Source organism: Pituophis catenifer, unplaced genomic scaffold, assembly GCF_029215685.1.
Source record: "Pituophis catenifer annectens isolate HBS135680 unplaced genomic scaffold, rPitCat1.0.hap2 SCAF_8, whole genome shotgun sequence".
In the NCBI taxonomy this organism is placed as follows: domain Eukaryota; kingdom Metazoa; phylum Chordata; class Lepidosauria; order Squamata; family Colubridae; genus Pituophis; species Pituophis catenifer.
The window spans coordinates 77169010-77181465 of record NW_027256888.1 but is presented as its reverse complement, the minus strand read 5'-3'; the positions used below and the strand labels follow the sequence as shown (position 1 = coordinate 77181465).

Genomic DNA, 12456 nt, shown 5'->3' with positions numbered 1-12456 from the left:
TTTGTTGGGAAATTTAGCTTGGCTGGAAGGAGGAGTCAAGCAAGGGCCTAGCTTGGAGTCCTTGTGCAGCCACAAGTGGCATAAGCTTGACTTCCCCCACAAGATCCATAAAGCCTTATCTGGTCGTTCCCAGGAGAAGGCAAGCAGCCTGGGGAGATTCTTGCAACATAGGTGGTAAACAATGAAGTTTCTGACTTTCGCAATTTACGAGTGGCTCTGGTTGATTGCACCTGATATTAAGATACCGTACCTTATATACTTTTCTTTTCTGCATGGGATAAAAGACATTTCTAAGGGTTGCAGGTCAATTTAGTAATACTGCAGGGAAGTATGGGCAAAACATTTCACCCTTAATATAGTCCACAACCCTTTCAAGAGTTATGGGTTGTCTAAACCAGCGTTTCTCAATCTTAGCAACTTGACTGGCTGGGGAATTCTGGGAGTTGAAGTCCACACATCTTAAGCATTGCCAAGGTTGAGAAACACTGATCCGAACACAGTGATTGGTTTAGGATTTGAGCCCACCTGGAGGTTTATCCGTATCCTACCAGCTGTCTGAAAGGAGTATAAATCCTTCCATTCCCCACCATCCAGTCAGAGCTGAAGAAGCCCCTTGGATGAGAAGCAAAACATCTTCAAAAGAAAACCCAAGAAAGTCCAGTTGCCTCTTGAAAAAAAAAGCACCTTGGGGAACCACCATGACCTTGGATGACTGAGAGTCTCCACAGACAAGAATACAGGTAGTCCTCAACTTACAACAGTTCATTTATCAGTCATTCCTAATGACAATGGCGCTGAACAAAGTGATTTATGATCGTTTCTCACACTTACGACCATTGCAGCCTCCCTATGCTTGCCAACTGGTTTGTATTTATGACAGTGGCAGTGATCACAGTTTTGCGATATCAAGGGGGAAAGCCAGTCACTTAAACACAATTGTGTTACTAACTTTAACAACGGCAGTGGTTCGCTGAACAACTGTGGCAAGGAAGGTGGTAAAATGGGAGCGAACGTACTGAAGAGCCGTCTCGCTTAGCAACAGAAATTTTGTGCTCAATTGGGGTTGTAAGTTGAGGACTAACTGTACTTCCTTTGTGGCAGGACGTTGTGCCAGTTCAGCTGGCCTTAAAAAAAAGACCATTTTAAGTGCAAGGTCAATGCGCCCTTAAGAGCCAGCCATTTAAACACAAAGTAAAATAAATAAATTGTGCAGCTAAGTGTTCCTAGTACCTGGAATTCATACAATGAAAAATCCTTTCCCCAAATTTAAACAGTAAGAAGAACCCAACGAGGGATTTTTTAAAAAAATTCTTCTCGCTGTAACAATGCCAGGCTTAGTGCAAAAACAACAACAAAACTTTTGTTCAATGAGCATTAGATACCGAAGGGAATTCAAGTACATTTCGTATCATTCAGCAGACGAAGACTGAAGACTTAGCTTTCGGAATCAACAGATAATTTGGCATATTTGGGGAGGTTTGCAAATGCAAGTAAGTTTTTATATTACGGGTGCAAAATATCACTGCTGGTTTCCAAATTCTAAACTTCCTTTTGTGCTCTTCAACGTTTATTTTGGCAGCTGGAGGGAGATGCTCTGAGGTATAGCCAGGTAAGGAAAGTACAGTAGTCCTTGACTTATGAACGTTTTGTTTAGTGACTGTTTGAAGTTACAATTGTTTGCGACTGGCCTTTTGGACTTGTGCCAGATAGTGTCCCCCACAGTCACGTGATCACGATGTGGGCATTTGATAACCACATGATCACTCATTTATGATGGTCGCAGTGTCCCGTGTTCGCACGGCCACCAACTGCGACTTTCCTAGCCATCTTCCAAGGCAGTAAAATCAAGTGGGGGGGAAGGGGGGGGTCACGTGATGATTCCTCATTTAACAGCCACGCCACGGATTGATGGACTTTCCACAGTCCAATTGGTGATCCTAAATCAAGGACTACCCGTATTTCCTCTCCCACACATTAGAAATTTAATCCAGCAGTTTAGCCATTCATTATTGCATTGGCCCAAATACCAATTCGCCGGCAGTGACAATAAACTGAATGGATAAAATCCTAAATTCTGTTGAATCGGTAAAGAGAATATTTTTTTTCCTAATATTGTTAATGCCGATTTGTTTTTTTTTTAATATTGCCATTTTTTTTCCTATGCCAATGCCATTTTTTTTCCTAATATTGTTCCTGTGCTAAAAAGTCCTACTTCAACACTCCAATTCATAAGTAATTTGTGTTATTACCACATTCATACTAAGCCGCTATTCATTTAACTGTGATTGGACAAAACCACAAGCTGTAAGCGGCTTACTATTTACATCCATGGATTCAGCACTAAACCGTCGACTAGGGGTCTCCAACCTTGGCAATTTTAAGACTTGTGGACTTCAACTCCCAGAGTTCCTCAGCCAACTGGCTGAGGAACTCTGGGAATTGAAGTCCACAAGTCTTAAAGTTATCAAGGTTGGAGATCCCTGCCGTAGACCACTTAAAATTTACAATAGCTGGCTTTTCACAATTCGCGGAGCCCAAATCAAACCCTCCCCCCACCCTCCCAAGCCATGGTTTGTTTCCTCAGCTGAAGTACCAAACGTCTTCCCGCTATCTGAAAACTCACCTAAGATGCCTCCACAGAAGTTATCCCTGCCCAAAGGGTTTGTTTGGATTCTAGTCTTGATATCTTTAATTTCCTGAAGGCCATTTAACCAGTTTCTGATTATTTTACTTCTTCCATTTTAATTCCGTCATCGGGGAGTTTTTCAATCTTGGGAACTTGGAGAAATCTGGACTTCAACTCCCAGAATTCCTCAGCCAGCCATTTTAATTCTGTCATAAGACTAGAGGGGAGTTTTTCAATCTTAGGAACTTGGAGAAGTCTGGACTTCAACTCCCAGAATTCCTCAGCCAGCCATTTTAATTCTGTCATAAGACTAGAGGGTTTTTTTTCAATCTTGGGGACTTTAAGAAGTCTGGACTTCAACTCCCAGAATTCCCCCAGAATTAAGGAAGTTGCAGAGAGGACAGGAAAATGTACAGCTTGAAATCACAACAGTCCAGAAAACTAAGCTAGATGCAATTTTAATTTTAGGTCAAGATGAAAATCAAGAATTTAGGAGAAAGAGCGTCAATCCAGCCAAAATAAAGGTGGTCCTTGACTTACAACAGTTCGTTGAATGGCCGTTCAAAGTTACAACGCCACTGAAATGACCGTTTTTTCACACTTACGACCGTTCAGCACCCCCATGGTTACGTGATCCAAATTCAGAAAAACTTGGCAACTGTCTCATATTTATGACGGCTGCAGTGTCCCGCGGTTAAGCGATTCCCCTCTTTTGCGACCTTTTGACCAACGAAGTCAGTGGGGGAGCGGGATTCAACGAACGATCGTGTTGCTAACATAACGACCGAAGCGATTCACTTTAACAGCCGTGGCAAGGAAAGTCGTAAAACGGTGCAACCTTCACTTAGCAGCTGCCTCACTTAGCAACAGAAATGTGGGGCTCACTTGTAGCCGTAAGTCAAGGACTACCTCACTTTTCGACAGAGGTGGATAAAGTAAGACCAGGGAGGGTTGGTAATTAAGGCGTAAAACCCACTTTCGTATCCAATCCGTTTTCTGCCCAACGTGCACACAATCGTGATTTTGCAAAAATGAAAACGAACCACAAAGACGAATTCCAACAGAGACCTACCTAAGGCAAAAAGTCTGGGCCTGCCCCCCCAATTTTGCATTAGCCTATCCCATCTGAAGGCAATGTGTTAGTGATACCGCTGCACAACCTACTCTGGTGTCCTAAGTTGTTTGCACAGGGAGGGGGGGTGTAAAAATCTCTGTGCGATCAAGACAGGCATGGCAGAAAAGAGGAAAGGGGCTCAGCGGATTGTTCCACTCGCTTTTAAACAGGTATCAGTTGGGGGAAAAAAATGAGTATTTTGAAGAAGTATACTTGATTTAGATCAGGGGTGTCAAACTCAAGGCCCGGGGGCCGGATTCGGCCTGCGGGGAGTGCTTAGATCTGGTCCGCAGGGCCGCCTTGGAAACAGCAAAGGACTGGCCTGAGGGTGCCTCTGCCAGGAAAAACGGAGCTCAAGAGCCCATTTTCGCTGGCAGAGCGCTAGTGACTAGTGACGTCGAGCTGGCCACGCCCACCATGGCCACGCCCACCCCCAAGGTCAAACACAACCCTGATGCGGCCCTCAATGAAATCAAGTTTGACACCCCTGATTTAGATTGTTAAAAGGAAAGAAGAAATGGAAAGAAAAGAAACACGATTTTTAAAAAAAGTATTGATACAGCTGATTTTTAAGTTCGATGCTAATATATAGCCATCTTTTGCAAACTTGGGCCACTTTTCGATGCGGGGACTTCAAGTCCCAGAATTCCCCAGCCTGCATGGAATTCTGGGAATCGAAATCCATGCCTCTCAAAAGTTGCCAAATTTGTAAAAAAAACACAGGTATAATATACCCTTGAGCATGTATTTTTGGTGTGGTTTTTTTTGTTCTTTTTGTAAAAATCACATTATATAATATATTATACAATTATTATTATTATTACTACTACTATTATTATTAAAACATTTTCTTTATTTTTCTTTATATTTTTTTTTAAAGAAAAAAGCCCAAATCTAGAAACGAGAGGTAGAACTACTCAAAACTATATTTCCTGCTGCAGGAAAAAAGAAAGTCATTTTTTTTTTTACACTAAGTTTTAAAAAAATGTTTAAAAATCAACCATTCTCACCCCACCCCACCCCACCCAAAATGTTACAGATTAGGCCCCCATAATTTAAAACAGATAACACTTTGTCAACACAGCCGACAGCTTAAGAATCCATTTCAGTGTTACAGAATGAAAGTTGCATAGGAGCGGGTTATACAAACGTCACACATTAATGGTGAAAAGAAGAGAATGCATCTGTGTGGATTTGCACCTTTTCGACTGCTTTGCACCAAAATACAAAAGCAGAGGTGACATTAAGAGCATGTTAAGATAGCAGCATTTTTGCAGGAATCGAGAGTTTACCGGGCGTTTGCCTGAAAGTCAGTGTTGTTCGGCTTAGAGAGAAAGAAAAGAGAGAGATTTAAAATAAAAATAAAAATCAAATCAAAACCTTAATATCGACAAATGCCCCAAAGGAGCAGATAGGATGGGAAACACTGATTCGCATCTAAAAAATAAAAATAACAGTCCGTTTTGCTGACAACAAATCACGTTGCAATAATATATCCTTAATACTTGCACCCTCTTCTGAAATGCAAACAGAGGAGGTGCATATATTGAAAAGGCAGAAAAAAAAAATTGGTCAGAAATGAAAGGGAAGAGAAATGGCTTGCGACGAAAAATACACAAATGGGTTGAAGCGAGGAAGAGAGGAAATAGAATAAAATCTAAAGGAAGAAGGATACATCTGGGTCTGTTTTTGTTTTTTTTAACCTAGATGGATAACAGCAACTGAACATTCGACTAGAGAAGACGACAAAGAAAATCCAGTTCCATAAAAGCAGGGCTGGTCTCCTTCAAAAACCTGGCTGCTTTCAAGACTCGTGGACTTCAACTCCCAGAATTCCCCCAGCTGGAATTCTGGGAGTTGAAGTCCACAAAGTCTTCAAGTGGCCAGGTTTTTGGAGGGAGACTCCCGCAATAAAAGATGAAGACGCAGTAGTTGTGAAAGTGTGTTCTGTTCCCTTGCTATTCCGAAAGTAGGCGTGGTCTTCGGGGATGAGCGCTATTCTAATCTGAGGCACAACTTCCGTCAGGATTTTGCGGAGGCCTAGAAAGATGAAATCACAGAGTTACCATTCAGAGATTGTACACCTCCAGGAAAGGCAGCACAATAGGACAGAGGTGGGTGGCACAGGAATTAAAAACCGGTTCACCCAGCACTGAAAATATGAGCGTGTGCATAGGACGGCATAGCGCCAGGGTTGCAACTACTGATTCGCCTGAACCGGCTGCAGCCCACCACTGGCTCCGGAGCTATTGATGGTGAACCTAGGACACACGTGTCGAAGGAGACATTGCCGTGATGTTTTGGGCGACCTACCAGCGTTGGCCAACACCTGACAACTCTTCTTGAAAGCCCACCTTGTTCTTATGTATTTTCGGAGATCATGTGAGAAGGAGATGAGGTCTTGCATAGTCTTTTGGACCAGGGCTCACCAACCTTTTGGACCCCAGGGACCACTAAATTCATAATTTTAAATCCTGCGGACCACTAATATGATCTGCCTAATGACTGGCTGGGTGGGCGTGGCTAGGTGGTCATGTGACTGGGTGGGCATGGCCAAATCGATGTCACTCACGTCAAGGGGTGCTTCGCCAGCCTCTGCTAACCCCTCCCCGCCCAGCCACTCCCCGCCTGGGCTCCTTAGGGCCCCAACAGGAAGCAGTTGTTGGAGCTAAGTAGCCACCATGAGAAAGAGTTGGCAAAACTGCTCAGTTCAAATTGGATCTGACCGAGGAGGAGGCTCAGCAGAAGCACCTCACTGAGGACTAGGAGCATAGGCTTTCCAAGCAGAGGAAAGACCTGCGGGAGTGCAAGACCAGGTACTGGCACCTGGAGGCTCAGAGGGCTGAGATGGTCAGCCAGTTCCAGGCCATGATGCGGTCCCACTGGAACGAGGCCCTCCGGCTCTTTGCCACCAGCAGTACTTCCCTCTAGCCTTCTCCCAAAGTCCCACACCAGGAGGCTGAAGCAGACCCTGAGTCGGAATTTCTGCCCCCCTCCGACCCACAGAAGAAGACCCCGAAGGGGGAGACTCTGCAGCAACACAACTGTTCATTGCACATATCTAGTCCAGGGACCGTAATTTGAGGAGCCTTGATTTAGTGCAATATGAAAAATGCAAATAATTTTTCTGCGGACCCACCAAAGTTTTCTCGTGGACCACTGATGGTCCACGGACAAACAGTTGGTGACTGCTGTTCTGGACCCTCTGGAAGTCACATACGAGAGCCGTCCATCCAAAAAGTGCTTTTTCAGGAGGCAACTGGACTTTGTTTTTTTTTTCTTTTCTTTTGAAGACGTTTCGCTTCTCATCCAAGATAATTCAAGATGAGAAGTGAAACGTCTTAAAAAAAAAAGAAAGAAAAGAAAATCCAGTTGCCTCCTGAAAAAGCACCTTTGGGACAACTGTGACCTGGATGACTGAGAATCTCTGCAGATTAATAGGCAAGCCGTGTTTTTACGTGTTCACTGGAGGCTCTGAAAATCTGTTCTGCCCCAGCTACGGACCCCAAAGAATAAGCACACACAAAGTCTATACAAAACTTAAATTTACTAAAAAACTCAGTCTTTTCCAAACAAAGGCTGTTAATAAACTTTCTTAACAGCCTACAAGAAACCAAAGATAACAAAATTAACAAATAGACACTGTCAATAACGTATACGTATATATATATATATATACTGTAGTTGGTATTGTTATATTGTGTGTATTTTCTTCTTTCTTTCTTCTTTTCTTTTCTTTTTTCTCTTTTGTGTTCCCTTCTCTCTTTTATTTCTTTCCCTTTTTTCTCCTTCTTGCTGTTCTTTTATCTTTCTTTATTTCATATTTTACAATGTATGTGGTTGATGTGATATTTTATCTTTTGGTATTTAATAAAGGTTGTTTATAAAATAAAATAAAAAGAAACCAAAGATAAAGTAATCACAATCTTACTAAGGTTAGCCAAAAGCCCAGAAGCAATTTGCAGAGAATCCAAACACGAAGGAGAATGAACTAAAGTTGTTCCCTACAAATTGCTTCAGTCGGCGTTCCTCCTTAAATAGGCTAAGGGAATGGCCAATTAGCCCCAAGCCTTACTCTCGAGGAGACCTCCTCCTGAGGAGCCACTCCTGCGCGCCCGTGCATCGAGAAGAGGCTCCTCCTCTTTGTCCTCTTCACTTAAAGGAGCTTCTGGAGGTTCTGAAGGCCCTGGCTGAATCCCTGCCTCTGGCACCACATCTTCTACAGCCTCCTCATTGTCCGACTCGAGTGCCAGCTGCACAGGCTGCTGGCGCAACACCACACCAGCCTCCTCGCTGTCAGAGTCAGCTACAATCCGCACAGGCCACTGATGGGCCACAACACAATCATGGAGAACAGGCTGTGTTTTGCATGATTTTTGAGGGGCTGCAGAGACCATCGGGTATGCTCTCACACAGACTCCAGAATCTGCGGAAGTCTCACAAGAGGGCCGTGTTCTCATGTATCCTCCGAACGTCCAAAAAAACACATGGGAATGGACCACGTATTCAAGTGGTTTTTGGAGGCTGCAGGAGAACATTCTCTAAAGCTGCTTCAAAAACGAAGGCCTTATGTGACCCAGACCTGCCTTCATTTGTCTGTATGAAGTTTATGCCTAATTTATTGATGGCAACATTCTGGATGGAAGCCGTTTGAAACGGGTATCCTGGTGTTTTCATTAGGGGTCTGTGTGTGTTATATGTGTGTGTGTGTGTATAAAATTTGGAAATACACAAAGCGGCTTACCTTGGCATGTAGGAATGGAAGTGAGGAATTTGATCAGCATGATGTATGGCGTTCAAGGAATGTTGATTTTTCTTCTGTGTTATTGAAAAAACAAACATTTTACTTAGAAAGTCCAATCCTTCTTTTCTATATGAAGACACTCACATGACTGAAATAAAACCTTGTGTTGCTTTTCTGGTCTGGTTATTAATTCCTAATATACTTTAAACAGAAGCTAATAAGGTAAAAGTTCCCCTGGCACATATGTGCTAGTCATTCCCGACTCTAGGGGGCAGTGTTCATCTCCGTTTCAAAGCCGAAGAGCCAGCGCTGTCCAAAGACGTCTCCGTGGTCATGTGGCCGGCATGACTCAACGCCAAAGGTGCACGGAACGCTGTTACCTTCCCACCAAAGGTGGTCCCTATTTTTCTACTTGCATTTTTTACCTGCTTTCGAACTGCTAGGTTGGCAGAAGCTGGGACAAGTAACGGGAGCTCACCCCTTTACGCAGCACTAGGGATTCGAACCACTGAACTGCCGACCTTCCGATCAACAAGCTCAGCATCTTAGCCACTGAGCCACCGCTAATAACACTCTCAAAATAACAACGTATTATTTCCCAGAATGAAGACAAGTTGGCAGTCAAGAGCTCTCTTTTTATGTGCATTATGGCTGCCATCTTTTGATCACACGTTGCAGGCACATCTGAAACAGATCTTTAAGATATTCTCAGAAAATGAAAGCAGAAAGAAAGAAAGAAAGAAAGAAAGAAAGAAAGAAAGAAAGAAAGAAAGAAATAAAGAAAGAAAGAAAGAAAGAAAGAGGGGAGGGAGGGAGGACAGGCAGGAAGGAAGGAAGGAAAAAGAGAGGGAGGGGGAGGGAGGGAGGGAGGAAGAAAAAGAGTAAGTATGAGAGAGAGAAAGGAAGGAAGGAAGGAGGAGGGAAGGAAGAAAGAAAAAGAAAAAGAGGGAGGGAGGGAGGAGAAGGGAAGAAAAAAGAGTAAGAGAGAAAAAAGAGAAAGAAAAGAAGGGAGGGAGGGAGGGAGGAAGGAAGGAAGGAAGGAAGGAAAAAGAGAAAGAGATAGGAAGGAAAAGGGAGGAAGAAAAAAGAGTAAAAAAGAAAGAGAGAGAAGGAAGGAAGAAAAGGAAGGAAGGAAGAAAAAAGAGAAAGAGATAGGAAGGAAGGGAAGGAAGGAAGGAAGGAATTGAAGGAAGGAAGGAAGGAAGGAAGGAAGGAAGGAAGGGAGGGAGACAGGGACAAAATAATCTGGGGGCTAAGACACTCTTCTAAGGGGCCAGAGAGAGAGGCCCTAATCAGCTATATTAATTTGCCATTATCAAGCTATTTTCTAAATACTCAGTGATCTTCTTTGCAGACAGAACATTTTCTATATGGTACAAATGAGAAGATTAGACAGCAGGAATAGAAAACTCCAGGGAAAAAGAAAGCATGCAGATCTACATGTGGAAATATATATATATATATATAAAAACTGGGCTAGAGACAGGCTGGGTGATTTGAAAGCTTAAAAGAGAATTACAGTGAGAGACAGCACTCGTAGTATCTGCTCGCTTAGCAGCTGCTTCAAAGCAACTAACGCCAGAATCTCAGGGAGGGAGGGAGGAGGAGAGAGAGAGAAGAGGTCAAACGTCACAATATGTCTAAGTGCTTCAAAGCAAATACATTCTTTGAAAGTCAACAAAAATTCCACAGGTCGGGTGTAGGGAGGGGGAAAAAAAAGAAAAGAAACAGGAGGAAAACAACCTCTACTGAACAAGATTTAAAAAAATAAATAAAAATCCATGAATGTTTTAATGCAGACCTGTAAGGATGTCTACCCATCTACGTCTGCTCAGTTTTGGAAATCGCAATTATGGAAGCGTGCAAAAAAATCAGCGCTACTCACTCTCGGTAGACTTCCCATCATTCAGGAAAGGTTGCTGCTCCATGATGTCCATCGGGATTTTAATACTGGGCACGTTTTCCGTGAACGGACTATCAGACTGTAAAGGAAACGGGCACAGCGTTTAAAACAAAAAATGTTCACGTTCCTATTTCGCATCATTTATTTTCATTTGCTTGCTTCAGACCAGAGTTAAGGACCAGGTGGTATTCTGACTTTTCCATGTCAGAAATTTTAGCAGTGGTCGTAAGTGTGAAAAATGGTCATAAGTTGCTTTTTTCAGTGTCGCTGTAACTACGAACAGTCACTAAGCAAACTGTTGTAAGTCAAGAATTAACTGTAGGTCAGTGGCCCCCAACTTTTTGAGTACCATGGGCTGGTTCCATGGAGAGACGTTTTTCCATGGACTAGACCAGGCATGGATTCATGTGCTGCCTTCATCTGGCAGATGGGACTTTGCTTCCTTGCACGTGTGAAGTGTTTTTTAAGTGGAAGGGTTATCAGAAGCTTCCTGGGTGAAGAGCACGAACATCCAAGCTGACCGCCTTATAGCTAAATTCCATGCAGATCACCCGAACAAGGCGGGAGGGGGTGGGACACACCCTCAGACGGGGTAATGGTACTAAACTTGTTCTTTGTCTCGTGCAGGCCTCACTGGGAGAATGAAGGGAGAGGGGCCGGATGTCAGCGTTCCAGCGCTGACATATGAATAGGAGAGGAGAAGCTTGAACTTTTGCCTACTTAATTCCTTTGAAGATTCTGTTTCCTCGGAGATGGGAGGAGGGGGCACATTTCTGTGATCTGACGGAGATGGGATGAGGAGACTAGCTTGGAAGATAGCCAATGAGACGCAGAGAATTGGGGATCGGAAAGGGAGGGCTTGGGGGAGCAAAGGTCAGTGCTGACCACGAAAGAGCCAGGGACAGGTCACTATGCTCAATAAAGAGAAAATTTCCTCAAAGATCGGCAGTTTGGAAATTCATTTATTTTGAGATAGCATCGAAACCTGACAGCATGGCCTCGTTTGTGGCATGCCATGGCCTAGTGCCAGTCCATGGACCACGGGTTGTGGACCCCTGCTATAGGTAGTTCTCAACTTATAACCATTAATTTAGTGACCGCTCAAAGTTACAATGGCACTGAAAACTGTGACTTAGCAATAGCAATAGCAATAGCATTGCTTTACAGCCCTCTCTAAGCGGTTTACGGAGTCAGCCTATTTTCCCCCAACAATCTGGGTCCTCATTTCACTGATCCTGGAAGGATGGAAGGATGAGTCAATCTTGAGCCGGTCAGGATCGAACTGCTGACGGTCAGCAGAATTAACCTGTAATGCTGTATTCTAACCACTGCGCCACCAGGAGGGCGAATGAAAAAGGGAATTAAGAGGGGGAGGGAGGGAGGGAGGGAGAGCGAGCAATAGCATTTTAGATTTATACACCACTTCACAGTGCTTTACAGCCCTCTCTAAGGGGTTTACAGAGTCAGCCTCTTGCCCCCAACAATCTGGGTCCTCATTTTACTCACCTCGGAAGGATGGAAGGCTGAGTCAACCTTGAGCCTGGTGAGATTTGAACTGCTAAATTGCAGGCAGCCAGCAGGCAGCAGAAGTAGCCTGCAGTACTGCACTCTAACCACTGAGCCACTGCTGCTCTTATGACCAGTTTTAACACTTATGACTGCGGCAGTATCCCCATGGTCACATGATCAAAATTCAGGTGCTTTGACAACTGGCCTGCATTTTTTGACAATCGCATTGTCCGCAAGTCATGTGATCTCTGTCTGTAACCTTCCCAACCGGTTTCTGACAAGCGAAGTCAATGAAGTAATTGACTTAACAACTTATTCACTTAACAACTGCAGTGATTCGCTTAACAATTCCGGTACCAAGGAATCGTCAAATGAGGGACAACTCACTTTAACAACAATCTTGCTTAGCAACAGGAATTTTCGGGGCTCCATTGTGGTCATAAAGTGAGGACTAACTGTACTCAATGTCTCTTGTGGAAATGCAAAACTCACACTCCGCTCAAAAACAGACCTTGGTACCCATGATACAACTCAGAGGTCACTAAAAACTACACCGACAC

At 43.7% G+C, this 12456-nt stretch overlaps 1 protein-coding gene across 1 annotated transcript in view; it reads right to left on the bottom strand.

Moving 5' to 3' along the window:
* Positions 1 to 5700: 5700 nt before the first annotated feature.
* SLC4A4 (solute carrier family 4 member 4) overlaps positions 5701 to 12456 on the bottom strand; it is a 195135-nt gene continuing 188379 nt past the window's right edge. Inside the window, exons 24-26 of the mRNA XM_070948389.1 lie at positions 10370 to 10466; positions 8485 to 8558; positions 5701 to 5780 (exon numbers count right to left, since the gene is read on the bottom strand). Coding sequence (XP_070804490.1) covers positions 8518 to 8558; positions 10370 to 10466 — 138 coding nt within the window. The 3' untranslated portion in view covers positions 5701 to 5780; positions 8485 to 8517. The remainder of the gene's footprint in view (positions 5781 to 8484; positions 8559 to 10369; positions 10467 to 12456) is intronic.